This window comes from Podarcis melisellensis (genome assembly GCF_964234715.1).
Source record: "Podarcis melisellensis genome assembly, chromosome: 9".
Taxonomy (NCBI): Eukaryota; Metazoa; Chordata; class Lepidosauria; order Squamata; family Lacertidae; genus Podarcis; species Podarcis melisellensis.
In genome coordinates this window covers 66,731,557-66,757,412 of record NC_138541.1, presented here as the reverse complement: position 1 = coordinate 66,757,412, position 25,856 = coordinate 66,731,557, and the positions used below count along the sequence as shown (strand labels likewise).

The 25,856-nt window shown below is 45.9% G+C and overlaps 1 protein-coding gene across 2 annotated transcripts in view; it reads right to left on the bottom strand.

Annotated features, from left to right (window-relative positions):
• The window catches only part of SEPSECS (Sep (O-phosphoserine) tRNA:Sec (selenocysteine) tRNA synthase), a 43,793-nt gene that overhangs the window by 7,681 nt on the left and 10,256 nt on the right, over window positions 1–25,856 (bottom strand). For both annotated transcript variants that reach the window (XM_081924543.1, XM_081924542.1), the window contains exons 6-8: window positions 12,133–12,235; window positions 6,004–6,133; window positions 5,791–5,882 (exon numbers count right to left, since the gene is read on the bottom strand). In XM_081924543.1, the coding sequence (XP_081780669.1) occupies window positions 5,791–5,882; window positions 6,004–6,133; window positions 12,133–12,235 (325 nt within the window). The remainder of the gene's footprint in view (window positions 1–5,790; window positions 5,883–6,003; window positions 6,134–12,132; window positions 12,236–25,856) is intronic.

Below are 25,856 nucleotides of genomic sequence, written 5' to 3'. Positions count from 1 at the left end.
TCTTTAAACAGAGGCTTGACAACCATATGTCAGGAGTGCTCTGATGGTGTTTCCTGCTTGGCAGGGGGTTGGACTCGATGGCCCTTGTGGTCTCTTCCAACTCTATGATTCTATGATTCTATGCTTCCTTTCCAAGTATCGCCCCACCACTACCATAATAGTGGCTGCGGGAAGGAAATGATCTTTCTCCACCTGTGCAGGTGTGAAAGGACTATTCCACACAGACAAGTGGGGAGTTTGGATCCTGCGTCATCTCAACCAGACAAGACAGATTACTGATAGATAAGCTTGCCGAAAAGCACTACACAGCTCCTCCATTGCACAAGAGTTGCATGAAACTACTAAGATAGGCAGTGCAGTACAGTGGATAAGGCTAGGTGGGCTAGCAATGCCTGCATTCAAACTGCCTGTTCAGTAGTGGAGCTTAATGGGTGGTTATAACTGGGATGGGAGAAGGATAGATTGCCATTTTAGGGGATGGATGCTGCCTTAGGGCAAACACTCCCTAGCCCCTAGGCAGCCTGTTTATTTGTCAACAGTATTACAAAAGCACTGAAAGCCTCCAGTACTTGCTCTGGCCTTGCAAAAGGCTGTCATGGATCCATTTATCGCTCACGGAGGTGGAGAGCATGAAACATGTTCCTTTGCGTCATGCAGAGGGAGGAGGAATCTGGGCCGAGCTATCAGGTTCTGCTGCAGAGATTAACCTCCCCTCTGCAAGACACTGGCTAGGCTCTTTATTGATGCGAGCTCAAATAACCTGCAATAAGATTTGACATGAGGATAAGGCAAGAAAAGGGAGAAAATTATTCTGATTTTTTTTTTAATAGCCTGGCTTCTTTATTTGAGAAGGTGTAGTGGAACCAATATAGAAAAGAGCACTCAATGTCAAGCTATAAATAGCTCCTGCTGAGAACATAATAGCTGTGCCTCAGCTTTCACAGAGCAAAAGGCAATAAACCACCACTATTAAATTTTACCATTCAGGAACACACACATTCAAAGTACACTAAAGAAAAGCAAGGTGATAGTTCTTATTTCTACAACAAATCTGAAACAAGAAACTGATTCACAACATTTAGAAAATAATGCTTATGGAGCAGAACTACTGTTTCAGTGAAAATATATGGTTGAGTTGCTTAGATTTGCTTCTTCACCAAAATTGTTAGCATCTAATTCTTTATTTGTTATATTAACTAAAGCAATAACAAATGAGTGACATATTAATCATTTTTAAAGATACATGGTCTTCATTGAGCTTTGTCATCTACCAAAGCAATTGGTGGTTCCCGGCAATTCAAAATGATCCTTTCTTCCTCCTCTCTTCAAGTGCACTTTATGCTGTCCCCAGATATTCTTTGGAAGGTTTTGAGAAAACACCAGAACAGAATAGTTTTTTGGGATGGTCTGAGTAGAAAGGTTCATTGAACAAGCAAAATCCTTATGCCGACAGAACCTTAGCCACAGCTCTACATTCAATAAAACCCTAAGCACTGACGCTATGAATCTAACCCTCAACTTTAAAGAAGTATAGACTGACTTTTGAAACCTGTGTGTATGTGGACTGGAACAGTACAATTGTCTTCATTTTTAATAGTATATTTGTGAAGAATCATTAGGAATTTCACTTAATTTTATGCCAAGGTACCACTATGGGACTTTACTAGAACAATTACAAATTAGCTGTTCCTGCTGGTACCTAGACCACTGCTCCTCAGATTTCTGGCCAGACTAGTCTCAACATTTCTGTATTAAAGATTGGGTATATTTCCCTCTTCTCTGACTACCTTTAACATGTAAGAGGAAGAACATATTGCCCTTGCAGGAGCTTTCCCTCCCTGCTTCTTCAACACGAGTCACTGATCTGCCTGGGCCTCCTGGCTCGAAGGAAGCAAACTCTGTACAATGACTCATGCAGAGAAGAAATAGGCAGCCTCCTCTTGAGTATGGTGGCGAAATCTGCCATGAGTTTTCAGCAGGAGTGACTGACAGATCCCATCCCATCTGATGCGGTCACAGCAGAATTGACATCAGCTTTCCTCACATCCCAACACACACACACACACACACACACAAACTTTGGGAGGAGTTAAGATCAAAGCAGTGAATCATGCAGTGATGTAGAGAGTGGCTTCCTTCGTATATGCATGCATGTGGGGTACTCTAGATTCACAAGGCGCTTATCTTATTTACCGGTATATCTTGTGACATGCACTACTAAGAAACTACCGACCTAGACACAGTATATCTTGACATTCTTGTTGCAGCAGAAAATGAGGAGGCAGCACCACATGTCACATTCAACCATTTGTCTGCAGGCCACAGGTTGGAATTTTTTTGTTTTGCTTACACAAAGCAACCGCACAACGGCACAGGCGTCTTAGGCATGAATTAGAGAGGCTTCTATTTTAGGTAGCAGCGAGTCACTTTGTTTCTGCCTAACACGAGAATAGCTCTAAGCTTGCAAAACAATAAAATAATATATTAAATATTCAAGAGTTCAGAGATGCGAGAACTGAAGTAACATGCATTTGTCAAGAATCCCTTACATCAGCAAATCAGAAGATCTCTCACATCACGCTAAAGTGGGGGAAAGCAATGATACCGTATTTGTTGATGTACTGCCAATTCAGGTCAATTATTAGAGATTAGTCAGATTTCCACAAATGCATTTCAGTTAAAGCAGAGGAAACCTTGCAAATATAATTTGGCTACCATTTTGTTTTCTTCTTCTTCCTCTAGGTCCCAGTTGCATTTTGATGTCCCAAGTTTGTTAGCCTACAAATACTCCCAGAACAGACCCTTAAAAAAACCCCAATGCTTGAGAACCACTCTATTAAGCACCCTCTCCCACATACAAACACACTCTCTGAAGTGTTGCAGTTCAAGAAAGGGCAGCAACACGCATATAGCTGGGTCTCGTCTTAGTAATTTTACAAAGTTAGGAACAAATTTAGGAGATTCTATTATGAACGAGACACACAGCGGGGATGCCAAATTAAAATTGTACTTCCAATTGTCGTTTTTGTGTTGCCTAGAGTTTAAAGATGTTGTGGTGTGATTAATGGGTTGTTGACCAAATGGTCCCTCTGCAACCTCAAGTGCATCTCAACACTCACAGTTCTTTCCCCCCTGCGCAGGGCTGGTTGTTGCACTGAGACTGTGCTTGTGGACCTGTTTGATTATTTTTAGCTAGGAATCAATAAGGGAAATCATCCTCTATTGATCTTATTAGGCCTTGTTGCAGCCTCATTTATCACAAGGTGATGGCATCTCAACTGCAAGACTTGGTGGTGGTTTGCAGGGACGTTCCTGAATTACTCTCATCATTTCTGGCAGGGAAGTGCTGGGTGGTTGCTGGCAGTTTTTGATGCAAGGTCCCATTCCCCAAACATGTTGTGATCGAGACATGTCCACTACATGCTGCATTAACATCCAGCTCTCTTTTCCCAACGGTCTCATCACGTAGACCCAGCACACAGTTTCATTTGAGGTTGCAGCCAGGCACTTAATGCAGATAAACCAGGGTGACAGCAAATCAAGGCAAGCGTGGGAAAAATATACTTGCAAATTTGAAATTAGAGGGCTAGGTAATCCGATTATCAGAAAAATCTTATTGGGTGGTCTTGGGTATGTCTTAGCTATTATAGTCTAAGACCATAATTCAAACCCCAGACAGAATGGAAGGGCTCAGTGGGGTGGCAGGACCACCACTGCACACAGAGCCTTAATAATAATAATAATAATAATAATAATAATAATAATAATAATAATAATAATAAACTTATTTATATCCCGCCCTCCCCAGCCGAAGCTGGGCTCAGAGCGGCTAACAACAGTAAAAGTAACACAATTTACATAAAATCACAATCAATTAATTGAAATACATTCTAAAATCAATTCATTCTAAAATCAATTCAGAATCAAATTAATGGCAACCATTGGGCTAGCGTTCTATGAGGATTACCAAAGGAGGGGGTCAGACTGTGCCTCGGCCAAAGGCCTGGTGGAACAGCTCTGTCTTGCAGGCCCTGCAGAAAGATGTCAAGTCCCGCAGGGCCCTAGTCTCTTGTGATAGAGCGTTCCACCAGATTGGGGCCACAGCTGAATAAGCCCAGGCTCTGGTCGAGGCCAGCCTAACCTCCCTGGGGCCCGGAACCTCCACAATGTTTTTGTCTGAAGACCGTAAGGTCCTCCGTGGGACATACCAGGAGAGGCGGTCCTGTAGGTACGAGGGTCCTAGGCCCTATAGGGCTTTAAAGGTTGTGACTCATGCGGAACAACCTGCAGCTTCCAGGATGGAAGGCACCAGGTTGGTCAGAATGTAATGCTAAACCATGACTTAGAACTACATGGGCAAGGCTGAGCAAAGCTCCAGGCTCTCATGGGAGACTTCAGAAGGGCAGGGTGATATATCGTCCCAAACCGTTTTGAAGTCCATATAATTTCTGTTTCATAATTTTTGACCTGGCAATATAACCTGAATCATGATGTGTATGTGTGTTTGTGTGCTATGCTAAAATCACAACGTGGGAAAAACCGGAAAGCCAGCCAATGCTTTTCTCGGTTCTTGCAGCCCCCTTTAACTCTGCCAGCTCAGCTCTCCCCTGCCTCCTGCAGGGGCCAGCGAATCACAAGAGCAAAAATCATGATGTGAGAATAACAGTGAAGCCAGCCAATGCCTCTACATAGCTCCATCCTTATTTCAGACATTGGTATATCACAATGTTTAGCTGGTGATATAGTGCAGTGTTGAAAACCAGATACCACCCAGCCCTAGACTTCAACTAAGTTAACTTTTAGTTTCAAAGAATCTCAGCTTAGTGCTATTTGTGAACAAGGAATCTTGGTTTAGAACAAACACCTGTTTGCTAAAGAAGCTGATGGAGAGGCCGATGCTCTTCCTGGGGTAGGGAAGAGAGAAGTAAGATATAAATCATTTCTTTTCGAATTGGGGAGAATAAGTTATTTGAGTTTCTTTCATAACCCATGATCTGAAGTTGGTTTGATTGGCAAGTTACCATTGTTTGTTGTAAGTCAAGATTCCTGGTTTGAGCATTCCTGGTTTGTACATGGGACAAAGCAAGAAGAGCGGGGAGTGCCCCAGCCTCACTGAGACTCATCCGTATACAGTGGTACCTCAGGTTAAGAACTTAATTTGTTCTGGAGGTCTGTTCTTAACCTGAAACTGTTCTTAACCTGAAGCACCACTTTAGCTAATGGGGCCTCCTGCTGCCGCTGCTGCCCGATTTCTGTTCTCATCCTGATGCAAAGTTCTTAACCCGAGGTACTATTTCTGGGTTAGTGGAGTCTGTAACCTGAAGCGTCTGTAACCTGAAGCGTCTGTAACCCGAAGTACCACTGTACTGCTGAACTATGGATAAATTTTGCATGCATACCAGCCCACTGTGGAAATATGGCACATCCAGTGGTACCTCGGAAGTTGAACGGAATCCGTTCCGGAAGTCCATTCGACTTCCTAAATATTCAGAAACCAAGGTGTGGCTTCCAATCAGAAGCCACGTCGGACGTTCGTGTTCCAAAACACTCACTTCTGGGTTTGCGGCGTTCAGGAGCCAAAACTTTCGACTCGCAAGGTGTTCAGGATCCAAGGTACTGAGAAAACAGAGCCCTGGTTGTCAGCCCATTTAAAAACAACAACAAAGACCTAGCTACAGGCCAAACAAAAAAGCTTCATGTGCCTATTGCAGCTGAGGCTCCAAAAATATTTGTTACATGTTTATTACAGCTTAAGATGTAATTTGCCGTCAGTTAATTTTGAAATATTACCTTTCTTTCTTTTAGCAGCTGTTGATACCCCTTTGTGCCCAAGGTCAGCAATGTAATGAGAAGATCTAATGAAGGAGAGGCTGATGCTCTTCCTGGGGGTGGGGAAGAGAGAAATAAGATATAAATCATTTCTTTTCTCATTGGGGAGAATAAGCTATTTGAGTTTCTTTCAGGATTGTTTCCTGAAGAAAAATCCATTTAAAAACTATATACCTGGGTACATTTTGCTGATCTCCTGTATGAAGGAGTCACTGAAGCCAGCAATGATAGCACCACCTACTGGAACCATGAAGTTTTTGTCCAAACTTTGCACAAACACATCAATTCGACCTCTTCGTGCTCCCTAGAAAGACAGACACAGAACCAAGATGAGAACCAACAGGACCGATCCTTAATCTATGTGATTAAACAAGGAGCTGGTCTTTAAAAAATCCAGTTTTAGCTTATTTTATATCTGCTGCTTTTTGTATTTTTACTGTTGCTACGATAATTGCTTTTGTTTCTGATGTTTTTGATCGGTTTTATATTTGTTTTATGGTTCTCTTTTGCCGGCTAATTAAAAGATAAATAAACCCAGTAGGCAGATGAACAAAGTATTAGTCAAAGCCACTAACCATCAGTACAGCCTACCAGGAAAATTAGAATTGTCAGTCCTTCTTGGCACATATTTATTTAAAGCAACTCTTTAGCTGCAAAGGCTCCCAGACAGCTCACTAAAAATGACAGTCTGCCTTCAAAAGAAAATAGATAGGGAAGGAGGAGGAAAGAAAGGAAACTCAGGCATTTGTTCTTAAACGTCTTGAAGTTTTTTAGAATGACCAGTTGGAAGGGAAATAGTTCTGGGAGAGGAGGAGCCAAAAATAAGTGTGTTGCAGAGCTGACAACTTACAGATTTGAAAATAAGGGACCAGCAGCCTCGGAAATAAGGGATCAGCAGCCAAAATAAGGGATTTTCCAAGCACAGGTATGTTTAGCTTCTGAGCCCCTCCGAGCCAAAGGCAGAAAGCCCAGCCAGCAGCCAAACAAAGCCTCAAGCAGTGGTTCCCACAGTGCAGCAACCCAGCAAAGGCGATGCAGCAAGGAAAACCACCGTCACCTCTCCGCTGGGAAGCGCTGAGCAAAGGCGAGTCCCCAGGCAACGCGGCCGATTTGATCGGCACAAGGCATGCAAGATCCACCCCCCAGTCGTTCTTAGACTCCTTATTGGGTGAGCAATGCAGCCAAGCAACACAGTTGGAGCCTCCCTCCTCCCTGGCTGGCAGGGAGGGAGGGAGGGAGAGGAGCTGCTTCCTTTGAAACCCGGGAAATTTAAGGGCGAGTCCCCAGGCAACGCGGCCGATTTGATCGGCACAAGGCATGCAAGCTCCACCCCCCAGTCGTTCTTAGACTCCTTATTGGGTGAGCAACGCAGCCAAGCAACACAGTTGGAGCCTCCCTCCTTCCTGGCCGGCAGGGAGGGAGGGAGGGAGGGAGAGGAGCTGCTTCCTTTGAAACCCGGGAAATTTAAGGGACATCATCAATAAGGGACAGATTCCCATTCACGTCAATGGAGCTTGAGACAGGAGAAGTGTCTGGTAGATTGTGCCCAGGTTTCTTTACAGGGGCTCCTTTGTTCCTTCTTAAAACTGTTTTGGAAAACCATGTTAAACAATAGAGATTAAAACCACAGGACAGGTCTCTTGCAACACCACTCTTCTCCAAAACGTGCCATGAGGTTTTAGCCACAAAATTCCTGTTCACTAAGAGACCTTTCTGTAAGATCAAAACTGCATATCTCAATTTACAGTTGGAGGATCACCTTCTCTAAATTAATCTGCATTCTCAAGCTGAACTGTTTAGGAAGCACGAGTCTTTTAACAGAAAGATTTATTTACATTAACGTATTTCTAGCCCACCTAACCAAGGAGACTTAGGAGGCGGCTGGCATTTTAAGAATAGAAAACATGCTAAGATAGAACAGCAGCAGAATAAAATAATCCAGCTAAGATCCTAAAATCAGCAAGGAATAAAACAACAGAACAACATATGCTAAGTTAAAACATCTGTGCAGATAAACATGTTGTCCCCCACCACCACCTTAGTGGCAAAAACTCATTATAGGCACCAAGTGTGCAGTCCGATGGTGTGTGCTCCACAAGCAGGGTGCCAACACAGAAAAGGACCTGTCCTCCTGTTCCCCACCTCCTTTTCTTCATCTGGTGGGAGAACTCAGGACAATGACCATCTCAGATAGCATCAGGGGATGCATTGTTTCAGAGTTGATCCCAAGCTACACAGGGCTTTATAGATTATGGTAAAGCCAGTCCTTTGAATTGTACATAGAATTGCACACAGAGCCATTCAGGCTGCATCTAACAGCACCTCCAGTCTGTGAATTTGACCCTCAAGGAGTGGAAATCTATTCAAAAAGGTTTGAACACTTATCTCCCAGGTGTGGTCAACCATCTACCAACACTACCACCCTGCCTAGATTGAGCTTTAGAGTGACATTCAGCTCTATTTTGAGTACAGTGGTACTTTGGTTTACAACCATAATCCGTTCTGGAGGTCTGTTTGTAAACCAAAACAGGTTGTAACCCAAGGCGTGCTTTCACCAATGGGGCCTCAAAAAAAAATAATGGTCATAATCCCCCCCCCAAAAAAGGGTTGTAATCCAAAAAAAAAGGTTGCAAACTGGGACATGCACTTCCGTGTTTGTAATCCAAAACTTATGCAAACCAAGGTACCACTGTAGATCCATTGAGATTAATGAGCACAACTAAGTTATATATTAATTTTAATAGGTCAACTCTGAGTACAACTTAGTTGACTACCACCCCAAGAACCCACATGTTTACTATAAATTGTGCATCTCCCATCAGCAAAGCAGATCCGTTTTCCCAATGCAAAGCAGAAAACATTTAAAAATATAAGTAAAAGTGATCCCTTTGAATGTCTTAACATAAATCATAAACAAACAGGAGCAAAACAGAAAGCAGTGTGCAACCCAGTGGACTAATGGACCAATTGTGCTACTCAGTATTTTCTTGACAAGGCTATCATTAGAAGTGATTTATTATTTCCATTACAGGTGATGTAGAAAGTTAAATTGTTCTTCACATTTTGATCTCAGCGTTCCTATGTAACAGTGGAGCTTTCCACAATACAAATGTTAAATTGGCTACAGCCAGCTCTGAAAATATGTTTGTGAGGATGGGAAGAGTGGTGACTGTCCGGCCTATTGCTTGTTCATTGTCTGCCATACTACTGTCTTCACACGCATCTCATTTCTGGCGTTCAAGGACTTAGGGGGAAAAAGATAGGGTGGGCGCAAGCCCCACCTGGTTCCCCAGCGCCAGTTCTTACCTTCCTCAGGCAATTTAATAACAAGTCTGTGTTACAGAGGTCTCTCATCTTCAAGTTCTTTCATTAGATAATTCTTTTATCTCTGGAATTTTCTGTCCTGATACATCAAGATTACCCCCACCCCACTCGGTTCTATGTGGTGCAGCCACCGTACGATCGTCCCTCCCCAAACCATGTTTTGCAAATCAGGATCCACCCCTGAGGCTACATGCCTACCCCAAAGCAAATTCCCACAACCCTAATCTTGTTGGTATTAATTATAGTTTTGTTCTGCGTGTGTTGGTGCTAGCTTGTTTTCTCATCCAACAGAATCTAATGCCAGCAGCTGGAGTAGGTTAATATCACTGTATGTTGAACAGTTAGGGAAGGAAGGTGTCATGGGTGCTGTGACATAAGGGATACAGGGAAACAGACCCCACACCAACGTGAATTCCCCACTTCAAGTATTTTGATGCATCCCTTGTTTTGCCGTATGGCTTTATCGGCCACAGGACAAGAATTGTTGTTGTTGTTTAGTTGTGTCCGACTCGTGACCCCATGGACCAGAGCACGCCAGGCACTCCTGTCTTCCACTGCCTCCCACAGTTTGGTCAAACTCATGCTGGTAGCTTCGAGAACACTGTCCAACCATCTCGTCCTCTGTCGTCCCCATCTCCCTGTGCCCTCCATCTTTCCCAACATCAGGGTCTTTTCCAGGGCGTCTTCTCTTCTCATGAGGTGGCCAAAGTATTGGAGCCTCAGCTTCACGATCTGTCCTTCCAGTGAGCACTCAGGGCTGATTTCCTTCAGAATGGATAGGTTTGATCTTCTTGCAGTCCATGGGACTCTCAAGAGTCTCCTCCAGCACCATAATGCAAAAGCATCAATTCTTCGGCGATCAGCCTTCTTTATGTTCCAGCTCTTACTTCCATACATCACTACTGGGAAAACCATACCTATAGCTATACGGTCCTTTGTTGGCAAGGTGATCTCTCTGCTTTTTAAGATGCTGTCTATGTTTGTCATTGCTTTTCTCCCAAGAAGCGGGTGTCTTTTAATTTCGTGACTGCTGTCACCAAGAATTGCATCTTTCCAAATGCAGCTTTTTAAAAGTTCAGATTCCATAACTACGTATGTGATTAAAATATCCTTAACAAACAGATTTCAGCAATAATCTGAGCCACATTCCTAAAATCCCAAGAAGTCTGGCCTATCTGAACATAGGGGTCACCCCCAAATGGAGGGAGGGGAGAGATCAAGAAAGCAGAAAGCTTATGAAAACTGGCTAGCCAGATGGCTAGACAAGGACTACTGATGCAGAAAAGTTCCACAGTATTTATACTCATACTCAAGATAGGCAGTTGGAAAGGGGCACAAGACTCCTGCCTCAGCAGGCATCTCCATCGCATGCTGCTAAAGGGCAGGTGTTAACTCAATCTGCTGCTTCTGGCTGCATATCCATAACCTATACATCAGCGCAATCACACAGAGACAACAGTGGCAAATCTGAGCAGCTGAACAATTTAAAGGAGCTCAAATTTTGCAACAAAGGAAGTTTCACAAACAGTGACGTCATTTTGCACGAAGAAGTACTGGTGGCAAAAGCTCCCAAATTGGGAAAACCATATCCGAGAGCTCAAAATGGCCTTACTATTGGGTGAACTTATTTGTGGGCTGAGCTGCCCGTCGGTTTAGAAAAATTAGATGGGTGCCAATTCATACGCAGGAATCACATTATTAAACAACAATAATAAACACCTTGTATTTATATAGCACCTTTTCAGTCTCTTAAGACATGTATATATCTTTACAAAAAATCTCTCATGACAGTATTATTATCGTCACACACCCCAGCATCATACTGCAGGTGCAAAGTTTGGACTGGTAGCAGCAATTCCTCCATGCAAGGGTGGGGGCCCATTCAGATGCCCTATCCTCCAGGAAACTGAGGGTTCCTGATTGTTCCGGGGGGGGGGGGGTCTTCCAGTGGAGAAAGCTGATGATCCTGTAGAAGCCCTGGTTTTCTGTGTGAGTGTCTGGAGGCGGTTGGAGGATGGATGGCGGCTAACAGATTGAGGTTGAATCCTGACAAGACAGAAGTACTGTTTTGGGGGGACAGGGGGCGGGCGGATGTGGGGGACTCCCTGGTCCTGAATGGGGTAACTGTGCCCCTGAAGGACCAGTGCGCAGCCTGGGAGTCATTCTGGACTCACAGCTGTCCATGGAGGCACAGGTCAATTCTGTGTCCAGGGCAGCTGCTTACCAGCTCCATCTGGTACGCAGGCTGAGACCCTGCCTGCCCGCAGACTGTCTCGCCAGAGTGGTGCATGCTCTGGTTATCTCTCGCTTGGACTACTCAATGTGCTCTATGTAGGGCTACCTTTGAAGGTGACCCGGAAACTACAATTAATCCAGAATGTGGCAGCTAGACTGGTGACTGAGAGCAGCCGCCGGGACCATATAACACCGGTCTTGAAAGACCTACACTGGCTCCCAGTACGTTTCTGAGCACAATTCAAAGTGTTGGTGCTGACCTTTAAAGCCCTAAATGGCCTCGGTCCAGTATACCTGAATGAGCGTCTCCACCCCCATCATTCTGCCCGGACACTGAGGTCCAGTGCCAAGGGCCTTCTGGCAGTTTCCTTGCTGCGAGAAGCAAAGTTACAGGGAACCAGGCAGAGGGCCTTCTCGGTAGTGGCACCCGCCCTGTAGAATGCGCTCCTACCAGATGTCAAAGAGAAAAACAACTACCAGATTTTTAGAAGACATCTGAAGGCAGCCCGGTTTAGGGAAGCTTTTAATGTTTGATAGACTACTGCATTTTAATATTTTGTTGGAAGCCGCCCAGAGTGGATGGGGAAACCCAGCCAGATGGGCGGGGTATAATTAATAATAATAATAATAATAATAAAAGAAACACAGTATTGCCAGCTAGAAAGCTCCAAGTTTCAAAGTTTGGTGTAAAACTCTAGTTAATCTAGAGACACAACATCCAAGATAAAGGTAAATGTCCCTTACCTGCTGAATGAGATGCATACATTTGGAGGACTGGACTCCATATGCATTATTGACAATGTGGGGGATGTCATATCTTGCACAAATCTCGGCCAATTCTTCCAATCTGCAAATATAAAATTGAAATTTGGGCAAACACAGTCAATGAGAGAAAAGTAATAGAACTAACCTGGGAGGAAAGACTGAAATAAATTAAAAGGAAATGTAAGGGAAACAAAGCCGAGTATCTCAGTTAGCCTCCTACTGCTTAAGATGGGATAGAAACAGTTCAAACAGTTCAAATCGCTGCATAACCTACAAGGAGATTATGGAAACCCGGTGACATGTTTGGCATTGACTTTGAACAGAAGAGCATATCACCAAAAGCTTTTGCAACTTCCTAAGTTTCATGCTGTTTGAGACCAAAGCCCTTAGACTATGGTATTAGTTCAAGAGTTATTTAGACGTTAGCTAAAGTTGCATTCTTATCTATTTTTCTAATGTGTATTTGGACTAAGAATTCAGTTTAAAAAGCACTTATTTTACGGTCCAATACAGTGGTACCTTCGTTGTCGAATTTAATCCATTCCGGGAGTCCGTTCGAAGCCCGGAGCTGTTCAAAAACCAAGGCGCGGCTTCCGATTGAGTGCAGAAGCTTCCTGCATTCAATCGGAAGCTGCGGAATACATTTGGCTTCTGAAAAACGTTCACAAACCGGAACACTCACTTCTGGGTTTGCGGCGTTCGGGAGCCAATTTGTTCGGGAGCCAAGCCATTCAACAACCAAGGTACCACTGTAGTGGTAATTATATAAACATAGTTGTAATTATTTAGAGGCGTTCAATTTCTTTTTAAATCACAACCTTCCCATCTATCTAGATTTCAACTTCAATGGGGTCCAAACATATAATGCAGGCATAGGCAAACTCCACCCTCCAGATGTTTTGGGACTACAGCTCCCATCATCCCTGAACACCAGTCCTGTTAGCTAGGGATGATGGGAGTTGTAGTCCCAAAACATCTGGAAGGGCGAGTTTGCCTATGCCTGGTATAAAGTCTGTTGTGAAAATTAAATAGTTCAGGACATATTGAAATGATTTAAACCAAAAAAATCCAACTTTCTGATTAGGGCATTTTTTGGGGCAGGGGGAATGTATGCCTACTAATTGAATGCTAGAACAGCTAAAATACTTGAACAGTACCCAGGTTTAAGGATTTAGATTTGGTGGACAGAATGCCTGAAGAACTATGGATGGAGGCTCGTAACATTATACAGGAGGCAGCAACGAAAACCATCCCAATGAAAAGGAAATGCAAGAAAGCAAAGTGGCTGTCCAATGAGGCCTTACAAATAGCGGGGGAGAGAAGGCAAGCAAAATGCGAGGGAGATGGTGAAAGATACAGGAAATTGAATGCAGATTTCCAAAGAATAGCAAGGAGAGACAAGAAGACCTTCTTAAACGAGGAATGCAAAGAAATAGAGGAAAGCAATAGAATGGGAAGAACCAGAGATCTGTTCAAGAAAATTGGAGATATGAAAGGAACATTTCATACAAAGATTTCCATAATAAAGGACAAAAGTGGAAAGGACCTAACAGAAGCAGAAGACATCAAGAAGAGGTGGCAAGAATACACAGAGGAATTATACCAGAAAGAAATGGATGTCTCGTATACCCCAGGTAGTGTGGTTGCTGACCTTGAGCCAGACATCCTGGAAAGTGAAGTCAAATGGGCCTTAAAAAGCACTGCAAATAACAAGGCCAGTGGAAGTGATGGTATTCCAGCTGAACTATTTAAAATTTTAAAAGATGATGCTGTTAAGGTGCTACACTCAATATGCCAGCAAGTTTGGAAAACTCAGCAGTGGCCAGAAGATTGGAGAAGATCAGTCTACATCCCAATCCCAAAGAAGGGCAGTGCCAAAGAATGCTCCAACTACCGCACAATTGCACTCATTTCACACGCTAGCAAGGTTATGCTTAAAATTCTACAAGGAAGGCTCAAGCAGTATGTGGACCGAGAACTCCCAGAAGTGCAAGCTGGATTTAGAAGAGGCAGAGGAACCAGAGACCAAATTGCAAACATGCGCTGGATTATGGAGAAAGCTAGAGAGTTCCAGAAAGACATCTACTTCTGCTTCATTGACTATGCAAAAGCCTTTGACTGTGTCGACCACGGCAAACTATGGCAAGTTCTTAAAGAAATGGGAGTGCCAGATCACCTCATCTGTCTCCTGAGAAATCTCTATGTGGGACAAGAAGCTACAGTTAGAACTGGATATGGAACAACTGATTGGTTCAAAATTGGGAAAGGAGTACGACAAGGCTGTATTTTGTCTCCCTGCTTATTTAACTTATATGCAGAATTCATCATGCGAAAGGCTGGGCTGGATGAATCCCAAGATGGAATTAAGATTGCCGGAAGAAATATCAACAACCTCAGATATGCAGATGACACAACCTTGATGGCAGAAAGTGAGGAGGAATTAAAGGACCTTTTAATGAGGGTGAAAGAGGAGAGCGCAAAATATGGTCTGAAGCTCAACATCAAAAAAACGAAGATCATGGCCACTGGTCCCATCACCTCCTGGCAAATAGAAGGGGAAGAAATGGAGGTAGTGAGAGATTTTACTTTCTTGGGCTCCATGATCACTGCAGATGGTGACAGCAGCCACAAAATTAAAAGACGCCTGCTTCTTGGGAGAAGGGCAATGACAGGCCTAGACAGCATCTTGAGAAGTAGAGACATCACCTTGCCAACAAAGGTTTGTATAGTTAAAGCTATGGTTTTCCCAGTAGTGATGTATGGAAGTGAGAGCTGGACCATAAAGAAGGCTGATCGCCGAAGAATTGATGCTTTTGAATTATGGTGCTGGAGGAGACTCTTGAGAGTCCCATGGACTGCAAGAAGATCAAACCTCTCCATACTGAAGGAAATCAACCCTGAGTGCTCACTGGAAGGACAGATTGTGAAGCTGAGGCTCCAGTACTTTGGCCACCTCATGAGAAGAGAAGACTCCCTGGAAAAGACCCTGATGTTGGGAAAGATGGAGGGCAGAAGGAGAAGGGGACGGGAGAGGACGAGATGGTTGGATAGTGTTTTCAAGGTTACCAGCATGAGTTTGACCAAACTGCGGGAGGCAGTGGAGGACAGAGGTGCCTGGCGTTCTCTGGTCCATGGGGTCACGAAGAGTCGGACACGACTAAACGACTAAACAACAAAAACCCAAAGATCTTAGGGTGCAGCTCCCATGTCTTTTATACTACAGAATCTAGGTCTAGTTACAGGAACAGCTGTGAAATTAAGGACCATATCCAATCATGCGGTTCCATAGGTGGTTCTTCTCCTGACCCCTCCAGCCCCCTGGGAGCCCTCGACACAGGAGGAGAGAAAATGGAAGTCCCAATTTTTTTATCTGATTCACTGTACAGCTGCAGCGCTACCAAGAACAGTATACCGCTATAACATCCTGTCTACTGGACTGCCTATCTACTGGACTGCCTAAAGGTAAAGGTACCCCTGCCCGTACGGGCCAGTCTTGGCAGATTCTGGGGTTGTGCGCCCATCTCACTTAAGAGGCCAGGGGCCTGCGCTGTCCGGAGACACTTCCGGGTCACGTGGCCAGCGTGACATCGCTGCTCTGGCGAGCCAGAGCCGCACACGGAAACGCCGTTTACCTTCCCGCTGGTAAGCGGTCCCTATTTATCTACTTGCACCCGGAGGTGCTTTCGAACTGCTAGGTTGACTGGACTGCCTACATATGTACAATTTTCACAACAATTAATACGATTCATAACCTATTGTGTCATCTGTGTAATGCTCAACTTCATGACCCCTTTTTTTTTTTTGCTTCTCATTCATTCTTTAACATAGGAAATCAGGCTTAGGTTCAATGTACTATATTGAGCAGGGGGATAACAGATTTGGTTTTAAGAGAATGTAAATGTAGATTCTAATGGCTTTTTCAAACTCAGAAACAACTTAAAACCAAGTTATTTTAGGGAGCACTTGGTATAATTTCATTTATTCAAAAATCCATTTATATAAAATCATCCATTTTTAATCCACCCTGGCCCAAGAGATGAAAAATTGCGCCTCTGAGCTATAAATCCAATCCAAGCTAATTTGTCAGCAATTAAAATTATCATTCTCTTCCTACCGCCTTAGTTTAAATGAGCTGGTAATCTATGTACACAAGCAACTAATCCAAAGGTCACTCTATTCTGAAGTAGGTCTTTACTACTGTAGCGAAGCAAGTGGAGGAGTACGAAGTCTGAACTGCAAAAATCAGGTTATTATTTAAAGTACCAGTGGGGGGGGGGGTAGGAGAAAGGGTTTCAAAGGGTACACAGCCACACACACACACAGAGAGAGAGAGAGAGAGAGAGAGAATCAGAGATAAAACAGTATTATGAAAACTACCCCCCCCCCCAAATTATCTTTGCCCAAAAAGAGGTACTAAAGTCTCAAAAGGGATATACGATTTTTATAAGCCTGGGAAATACTGGTGCAGTAAATAGCATGTTGAACATGTATCAGAGAGGCTTGGGGTCAAATCCTCATTCAGCTACGAAGCTCACTGTAGCCTAATAATATTCAGACATAATGCCAAACTGCAGTAGGATGGCAGTTTAACAATGAGCAGACACAAGCTGCAGGGTTCACATGCCTGCTCCTTCTTCCTTTTCCCAAAGTGTGGGGTGCTTGCCTACAAACCAGTACCAACCCCAAGTGAAACCATTCCAAATATTGTTTTTAAAAATGTTACAGCCCATTTGCTAAGCACGCCCTGCTTCAGAAACCAATGCAAGGTAGGCTGCTGTATAGCAACTGAACCACCACTTTTCTCAACATTTAATGGTTTGCGAGTTCGGGCAGCAATCATTAAGTTTGATGTTATAGACTAGGATGTCCTCCTTGCAGGAACATCAATTACTTTTGCTCTTGGTTGCAGGAGCTTTGAACAGTAGGTTGCAGAGATGCCAGAGTTCAAAGAGATTCAAAGGGCCACTCTCAAATGTCTTTAAAGTGAAATGCAGGAGGAAAAGAATGTTTTAAAACCATCTGCTGTGTGCTTTATTTTATATAGATATGTAAAAGGTAAAGGTCCCCCTGACTGTTAGGTCCAGTCATGACCAACTCTGGGGTTGCAGCGCTCATCTCGCTCTATAGGCCGAGGGAGCCGGCGTTTGTCCGCAGACAGCTTCCAGGTCATGTGGCCAGCATGACTAAGCTGCTTCTGGCGAACCAGAGCAGCACACGGAAATGCCGTTTACCTTCCCACCACAGTGGTACCTATTTATCTACTTGCACTATGATGTGCTTTCGAACTGCTAGGTGGGCAGGAGCTGAGACCAAACCACAGGAGCTCACTCCATTGTGGGGGTTTGAACCGTCGACCTTCCGGTCGGCAAACCCTAGGCTCAGGTAGATCTGGCTACTGAATTTTTGCAGAATATATTAGCTTAAGAATATGGGCATTTGCCATCTCTGGTTTAGAACAACAGCAACAGGTCGCAATCCAATCAACAAGTAAGGTGCATTTAGAACCACTCAAATCAATGTGCACACCTGTCAGAGCTGCCTCCAGGTCCCAGCTCACAGAGGACCAACGCTAGCCGGTAGTAATGTACAAAAGTCTTTATTGAAGTTCAGTTTCCATTTACAAGCTGCAGCGTGCAGCTCTACGTCTAGAAGCTAGATCGGCGAAGCTCCGTCTGAGTCTCCACCCCCTGTACACCAATTTAAGACTCTAGCCTTACTCCACCTCTTCCGTCTCTCCTTTCTCCTCTGGGTCCTTCTGCCCCCCTGGGTCTCCTCCTTTCTGGACTCTTCTGACGCTGACCCCCCTGACTCCTGTCCCTCCTTTCGGCGGGCTTTAGGACCTGGCTCCCTATTCGGGCTACCGACTGTGCCGCTCGCCTGTACATTTGAACTTGGCGCGCGCGCCCAGCCTCCAACATTCCTCTTGACCGTTTCCCCGCTCTCCGATGGAGGCGTGGCCAATCCTGACTCATCTCCTCCCGCTGGTGGTGAGCAGCCTGATCCCGATACCTGGGACTCCTCCCCCCTACTGCGCTCTGGTGGGGAAGCTGGTCCTGATTTCCAACTGCTGCTCTCTGAGTCCCCTCTGGCCCCTTCTTCCTGGGGTGTCCCCCTAGGCACCCCCCTTGCTCTGACCATGGGAGCCCCTTTCTGTGAATCTTCCGATTCGCTGGAAAGACTCAGAGACCTCGGACCACTGTCATCGCTTACATTTCCTGTGCCTCTGCTCCTGAGCCCCTGACAACACCTATTTCTAGTTTGGTTTGCATTGTAACTGCATGATCTTATACATGCTTACTGAGAAGTAAGAGTTCAATGGATTGCAGTCTAAGGGTAGAACAAGTGAGCTGGCTGAGGAGACAGGTGCTCCCGAGAAATAATTATATGAAGTATGAAACTTTGGAGGAAGGAATACAATTATGCCTAAACTTTCCTCAGGCAGGGGTCCCTAACATGGGAGTTCAAATAATCTTTACATGCAAAGGTATAGTGCTGGAAGAAATGACCATATAAAAGTTATAAAAGGAAAATGCCATTTCATCTGATACCTAGACAAAATGTTATAGCAAAGTTGAAATACATTTTCTGAGGTTGCAGCAATGGGGGCAATCCTGCTGAAAAGATAAATGTGTGACCTTCAGGGGTTGACAGCAGTCCTTTAATAAAAAAAAAGGCCCTTCAAATGCCATTGAATATTTTAAATTCATAGTTTCAGGAATGAGACAGCGCACAACAATGTACCGGATTACAAAGCTGGCGGCAGAGAAGTGAACGGCAAATTGCAATGGCCTGAGATTAGGTTATTTTTATTTTCACATCCCTGGTTCAATTCAGAATTTTTTCCCAACTCAGTTTAGACAACATTCACGACACAAAGACAGAATTATTGGACCAACTTTATATCCTTTTACCACATACTTGTACACACGTTTATTAAATCAATCAATAAACAATATATTTCAAAAACCAATTCAGTCTAGCCGAAATTAATTTACAGTAAAAGGAAAAAAAGATTCTTACTCAGAAGTTCAACTTTTATATGTGACTATATTTCTAAAGAAGGGACACGGGTGGCGCTGTGGGTTAAACCACAGAGCCTAGGACTTGCCGATCAGAAGGTTGGCAGTTCGAATCCCCGCGCCGGGGTGAGCTCCCGTTGCTTGGTCCCTGCTCTTGCCAACCTAACAGTTCAAAAGCATGTCAAAGTGCAAGTAGATAAATAGGTACCACTCTGGTGGGAAGGTAAACGGTGTTTCCGTGCACTGCTCTGGTTCACCAGAAGCGGCTTAGTCATGCTGACCACATGTCCCGGAAGCTGTACACCAGCTCCCTCGGCCAATAGAGCAAGATGAGCGCCGCAACCCCAGAGTCGGTCACGACTGGACCTAATGGTCAGGGGTCCCTTTACCTTTTTATATTTCTAAATGCAGACTTCCAGAGGAGGACTGCAAATTCCAGCTAGTACTTGACACTGAGGTCACAATCCAACAGTTCAATGCTGGTGTGTGTGTGTGTGTGTTGCTGTTTCAGTTGATCTTGATCATCTTTCCCCTACATCAGTAATTTTCAAACTTTTCGCCTTTAGGAAATACTTTCCTAGCTTGCCTGCCATGAAACTTTGGACATACCAGACACCCACACACCCATGTCCTGTGGGAGAAGATGGGTAATAATAATAATAATAATAATAATTTATTATTTATACCCCGCCCATCTGGCTGAGTTTCCCCAGCCACTCTGGGCGGCTCCCAATCAGTATTAAAAACAATACAGCATTACATATTAAAAACATCCCTAAACAGGGCTGCCTTAAGATGTCTTCTGAACGTCAGGTAATTCTTTATCTCTTTGACATCTGATGGGAGGGCGTTCCACAGGGCGGGCGCCACTACCGAGAAGGCCCTCTGTCTGGTTCCCTGTAACCTCACTTCTCGCAATGAGGGAACCGCCAGAAGGCCCTCGGCGCTGGATCTCAGTGTCCGGGCTGAACGATGGGGGTGGAGACGCTCCTTCAGGTATACAGGACCGAGGCCGTTTAGGGCTTTAAAGGTCAGCACCAACACTTTGAATTGTGCTCGGAAACGTACTGGGAGCCAATGCAGATCTCTCAGAACCGGTGTTATGTGGTCCCGGCGGCCACTCCCAGTTACCAGTCTAGCTGCCGCATTCTGGATTAATTGCAGTTTCCGGGTCACCTTCAAAGGTAGCCCCACGTAGAGTGCATTGCAGTAGTCCAAGCGGGAGATAACTAGAGCATGCACCACTCTGGCGAGACAGTCTGCGGGGAGGTAGGGTCTAAGCCTGCGTACCAGGTGGAGCTGGTAGACAGCTGCCCTGGACACAGAGTTAATCTGCGCCTCCATGGACAGCTGTGAGTCCAAAATGACTCCCAGGCTGCGCACCTGGTCCTTCAGGGGCACAGTTACCCCATTCAGGACCAGGGAATCCTCCACACCTGCCCGCCTCCTGTCCCCCAAAAACAGTACTTCTGTCTTGTCAGGATTCAACCTCAATCTGTTAGCCGCCATCCAACCTCCAACCGCCTCCAGGCACTCACACAGGACCTTCACCGCCTTCACTGGTTCTGATTTAAAGGAGAGGTAGAGCTGGGTGTCATCTGCATACTGATGAACACCCAGTCCAAACCCCCTGATGATCTCTCCCAGCGGCTTCATATAGATATTAAAAAGCATGGGGGAGAGGACAGAACCCTGAGGCACCCCACAAGTGAGAGCCCAGGGGTCTGAACACTCACCCCCCACCACCACCTTCTGGACACGGACCAGGAGGAAGGAGCGGAACCACTGTATAACAGTGCCCCCAGCTCCCAGCCCCTCTAGACGGTCCAGAAGGATGTTATGGTCGATGGTGTCAAACGCCACTGAGAGATCCAGCAGAACTAGGAAACAGCTCTCACCTTTGTCCCTAGCCCGCAGGAGATCATCAACCAGCGCGACCAAGGCAGTTTCAGTCCCATGGTGAGGCCTGAATCCCGATTGGAAGGGATCCAAATGGTCCGTTTCCTCCAGGCGTGCTTGGAGTTGTTCAGCAACCACCCGCTCAATCACCTTACCCAAGAATGGCAGATTTGAGACTGGGCGATAGTTGGCCAAATTGGTCGGGTCTAAAGATGTTTTTTTTAAGAAGCGGTTTAATGACCGCCTCTTTCAGCGGGTCTGGGAAGGCTCCCTCACAGAGGGAAGCATTCACCACCCCGCAGAGCCCATCGCCCAGCCCTTCCCGGCTCGCTTTTATCAGCCAGGATGGGCAAGGATCAAGGAGACAGGTGGTCGGTTTCACTCGTCCAAGCAGCCTGTCCACATCCTCGGAGGTAACAGATTGGAATTGATCCCATGTAACAGGACCAGACAGAACTCTAGCACTCTCCCGCCCTGGCCCTGCTCCCACGGTGGAGTCTACCTCCTTCTGAATCTGAGCGATTTTATCTGCAAAAAACTTTGCAAAAGCATTGCAGGAGATCTTGGGGTCCCTACCAGGCCCCGGTGGTACAGGTGGTTCTGATAGATTGCGAACCACCTGAAAAAGTCTCCTGCTGCTGTTTTCTGCAGATGCAATGGAGGCGGTGAAGAAGGCCCTCTTCGCCGTCGCCATTGCCACTTGGTAGGCTCGACGTTGAGCTCTAACCCGTGTCCGGTCTGATTCAGAATGAGTTTTCCGCCACCGGCGCTCTAGCCGTCTCAACGATTGTTTCATCACCCTCAGCTCCGGGGAAAACCACGGGGCTGTCCGGGCTCCATGCAGTCGGAGAGGGCGCTTCGGAGCCAGACAGTCAATAGCCCTGGATAACTCCGCATTCCAGCGGGCCACCAGGGAATCAGCTGAAAGGCCATCAACTTGGGATAGAGCATCCCCTACCACTCTCTGGAAGCCAATTGGATCCATTAAGTGGCGGGGGCGGACCATCCGAATCGGTCCCACCTCCCTGCGGAGGGGAAGGGTTGCGGAGAAGTCCAGTTGCACCAGGAAGTGATCTGACCATGGCACTTCTTTTGTTTCGCTTTTAGTTAATGTCAGATCACCAGCATCCGTAGAGGTAAACACCAAGTCTAAGGCATGTCCGTGGCTATGAGTTGGGCCAGACTTATTCAGGGACAGCCCCATGGAGGCCATGCTTTCCACGAAGTCCCGAGCGGCCCCTTGTAAGGTCGTGTCGGCATGGATGTTAAAATCCCCCAGGACAACCAGGCTAGGTGTCTCCAGGAGCATATCCGCCACGACCTGAAGCAGCTCGGGCAGGGAATCCTTGGTGCAGCGGGGAGGTCGGTACACCAGTAGGAATCCTGTACTGCCCCTATTGCCCAACTTCCAGAACATGCACTCAGAAAACTGGGTCTTCCCAATAGGACGCCTGGTGCAGACTAATGACTTCCTAAAAATCACTGCAACCCCCCCTCCCCGCCCACATGACCTGGGTTGCTGTGCGTAAGAGAAACGTGGTGGGCAAGCAGCGGCAAGGACAGGCCCATCTGCTTCATCCAACCAAGTCTCTGTCACACATGCCAGGTCAAATCCTCCATCCATGATCAAGTCATGGATGGCAGTGGTCTTATGAATCATTGACCTGGCATTGCACAGCAACACTTTCAGGTCATGTGGGTATCCCTTGCTGATTCTAGTATCCATCCGGTCAGGACCAGACCCGGAGGTAGGAATAGTCCTCAGACAACGACTAAACCTGCCTCCTCTGTAATGACATGGTCTGGTCTTAGCGTAACTCCTCCTCCTACCCGTGATCACTGAGATCGGTTGTCCCAGTGCATTCCCCCCTGTGAAACATGTCCCACTTACCATCTGGCCTGGGGCGGGGCCTGACAGGCCTCATAAGGACTGCGTGCTGCTTGCTGCCTGCTGCCCAGGAGGACTCCCCTGAGTGAGTGCCGAGGGCCCTGCTCCTTTCTTCACTTACCATCTGGCCCGGGGCGGGGCCTGACAGGCCTCACAAGGACTGCGTGGTGCTTGCTGCCTGCTGCCCAGGAGGACTCCCCTGAGTGAGTGCCTGAGGGCCCTGCTCTTTTCTGCCACTTACCATCTGGCCCAGGGCGGGGCCTGACAGGCCTCACAAGGACTGCGTGGTGCTTGCTGCCTGCTGCCCAGGAGGACTCCCCTGAGTGAGTGCCTGAGGGCCCTGCTCCTTTCTGCCACTTACCATCAGGTGGCCCAGGGCGGGGCCTGACAGGCCTCACAAGGACTGCGTGGTGCTTGCTGCCTGCTGCCCAGGAGGACTCCCCTGAGTGAGTGCCTGAGGGCCCTGCTCCTTTCTGCCACTTACCATCAGGTGGCCCAGGGCGGGGCCTGACAGGCCTCACAAGGACTGCGTGGTGCTTGCTGCCTGCTGCCCAGGAGGACTCCCCTGAGTGAGTGCCTGAGGGCCCTGCTCCTTTCTGCCACTTACCATCAGGTGGCCCAGGGCGGGGCCTGACAGGCCTCACAAGGACTGCGTGGTGCTTGCTGCCTGCTGCCCAGGAGGACTCCCCTGAGTGAGTGCCTGAGGGCCCTGCTCTTTTCTGCCACTTACCATCTGGCCCAGGGCGGGGCCTGACAGGCCTCACAAGGACTGCGTGGTGCTTGCTGCCTGCTGCCCAGGAGGACTCCCCTGAGTGAATGCCTGAGGGCCCTGCTCCTTCCTGCCACTTACCATCTGGCCCAGGGCGGGGCCTGACAGGCCTCACTAGGACAGTGTTACTGCAGGAGGGGCACAGAGTGCAGGAGGTACTGGTACACAAGGTGTTTTGCAGGGAAACTTGTCAGTCATTACCGATACATTCACTGGAGAATATCCCTTCCACTAGCTTTCTGTGAAACCCCAGAAATTCCTTGGACGCAGTCTAAAACTACTATCCTATCTACCCCATAATATATAGCTAGGTCAAGGATTATATGCAGAACATTCTGGATTAAGATCACAGGATGCAAAATCCTATGGATCTGCCATTTCTGAAACAACTAAATTTAAAAAATACAAAAAAGTAATATGGAAATGAGGAAGAAAAAAGAAGAAGTAAGGCAAGATAAAGGTCTAAACAGAGGAAGACTATCTTATGCTAGGAGATGCTTTTGGCCATTGCTATAATATGTAACAGTGGTAAATGTGTTAATATGAATCACTAAACCTGTAAAACCCTTGACTGTGCTCCTCATTACGTACTGCAGATACATATTTGCATGCATGAAGGAAGTTATTTACACAGTTTATACTACAGATCATTTTTACCACCACTACTTGAAAGACAATCCAATTTAGAGGATAAATTTTCTTACCCTCTGCAACCGCAATCACAATTTATTAGTTTCTCAGCCGACTCTTTGTCTCCCATCCACAAGCCCAAATCATTTACCCACAAAATTGGAATATGCTTCAACTTTGAAGAGAAAAGCAGACTTGAAGTGTTATATTTTGTGGAGTCCAGAAGTGTTCCGAACAAATTTTTGCTGACAACCACAGATGAAGAGTTGACAAAATGAATAGTGATGCATTTTTAGGGAATTTAAAATTTTGTTAATTGCCTTTGTTTTAACTGCTCGGAATGGAATGGCTTAGGCTTCAATCCTAGCTCCACCTACATGGGTGTGAGCCCCGCTGAATTCAACAGAGCTTACTTACTTCAGAGTAGGCACGATTAGGATTGCACAGTTAGTCAGCACTTCCTATAGGCTTATCAAATGAACATCAACAGAGAGGTAGCAGAAACATTAGATGTTAAAGAAGTTGCTTTTCTATCAATAATTCCAGCAGCTAAAGATGATCTCCATCCTAATTAGAGGCCCTCAGGAAAAGCAATTTGCAAGAATAACTTTACTCCAAAGTACAGTTGTGGAGGATCATTAATCTAAAGCAGGTATGATAAAAATCGTTTGTCTGACTTTTGTTCCACCTGGTAATATTCATATCCTAATCAGGAACTCCCTCCTGTCTTTCCGTGAATTGTTGAATACTAACATGCAAATATTCTCACATTTAAGATTTCTCTGCGCAAATAAGCCAGCACAACAGAACCTTACCTATAAAATGCTATTTTTTTAAGTGTAGGAGGTTTCGCTTTAATACAAGAGAGCATTCAAACATACAATTCCTTACCTGTAGTCTAGAGTAGTATCGTAAGAGCTGTACAAAGAGATTCCCCCAGTCTTGTGGTTGAACTCTTACTCTAGCAAGGATACAGTCAGCTTAAAACCAGACCATAAAATGTATCTCAGTCATAGATCTCCATCAAATATCTGGCAGACTGTGTCGATTACATACTCCTTCCTGAGTTCCTGGCCATGTGGACCTCTTGTTTCTGCCAACTTTATCCCCACTTTCCTTCCTCGATAAAGTATGTTCCTTGGTCCTTCTCGCAGCTCTGGACAATTCCCAGTCTTTCTTTCCTAGTTCCCATCCCCATCTCCCCTACACTGCTTCCATTAGCTTGAGGCCTGCTCACGATCCTGTCTCTCTATTTTCTATTTCCTCCTGTCCCTCTGCCTGTGGATGACTCATTCTAGGACATGAGAAGCTCAACCAACGACAGCCAGAGACCCTTCTCCATTATCTGATCCCTCGTGGACAGGCATAGGCAAACTCCAGCCCTCCAGATGTTTTGAACTACAATTCCCATCATCCCTAGCTAACAGGACCAGTGGTCAGGGATGATGGGAATTGTAGTCTCAAAACATCTGGAGGGCTGTAGCTTGCCTATGCCTGC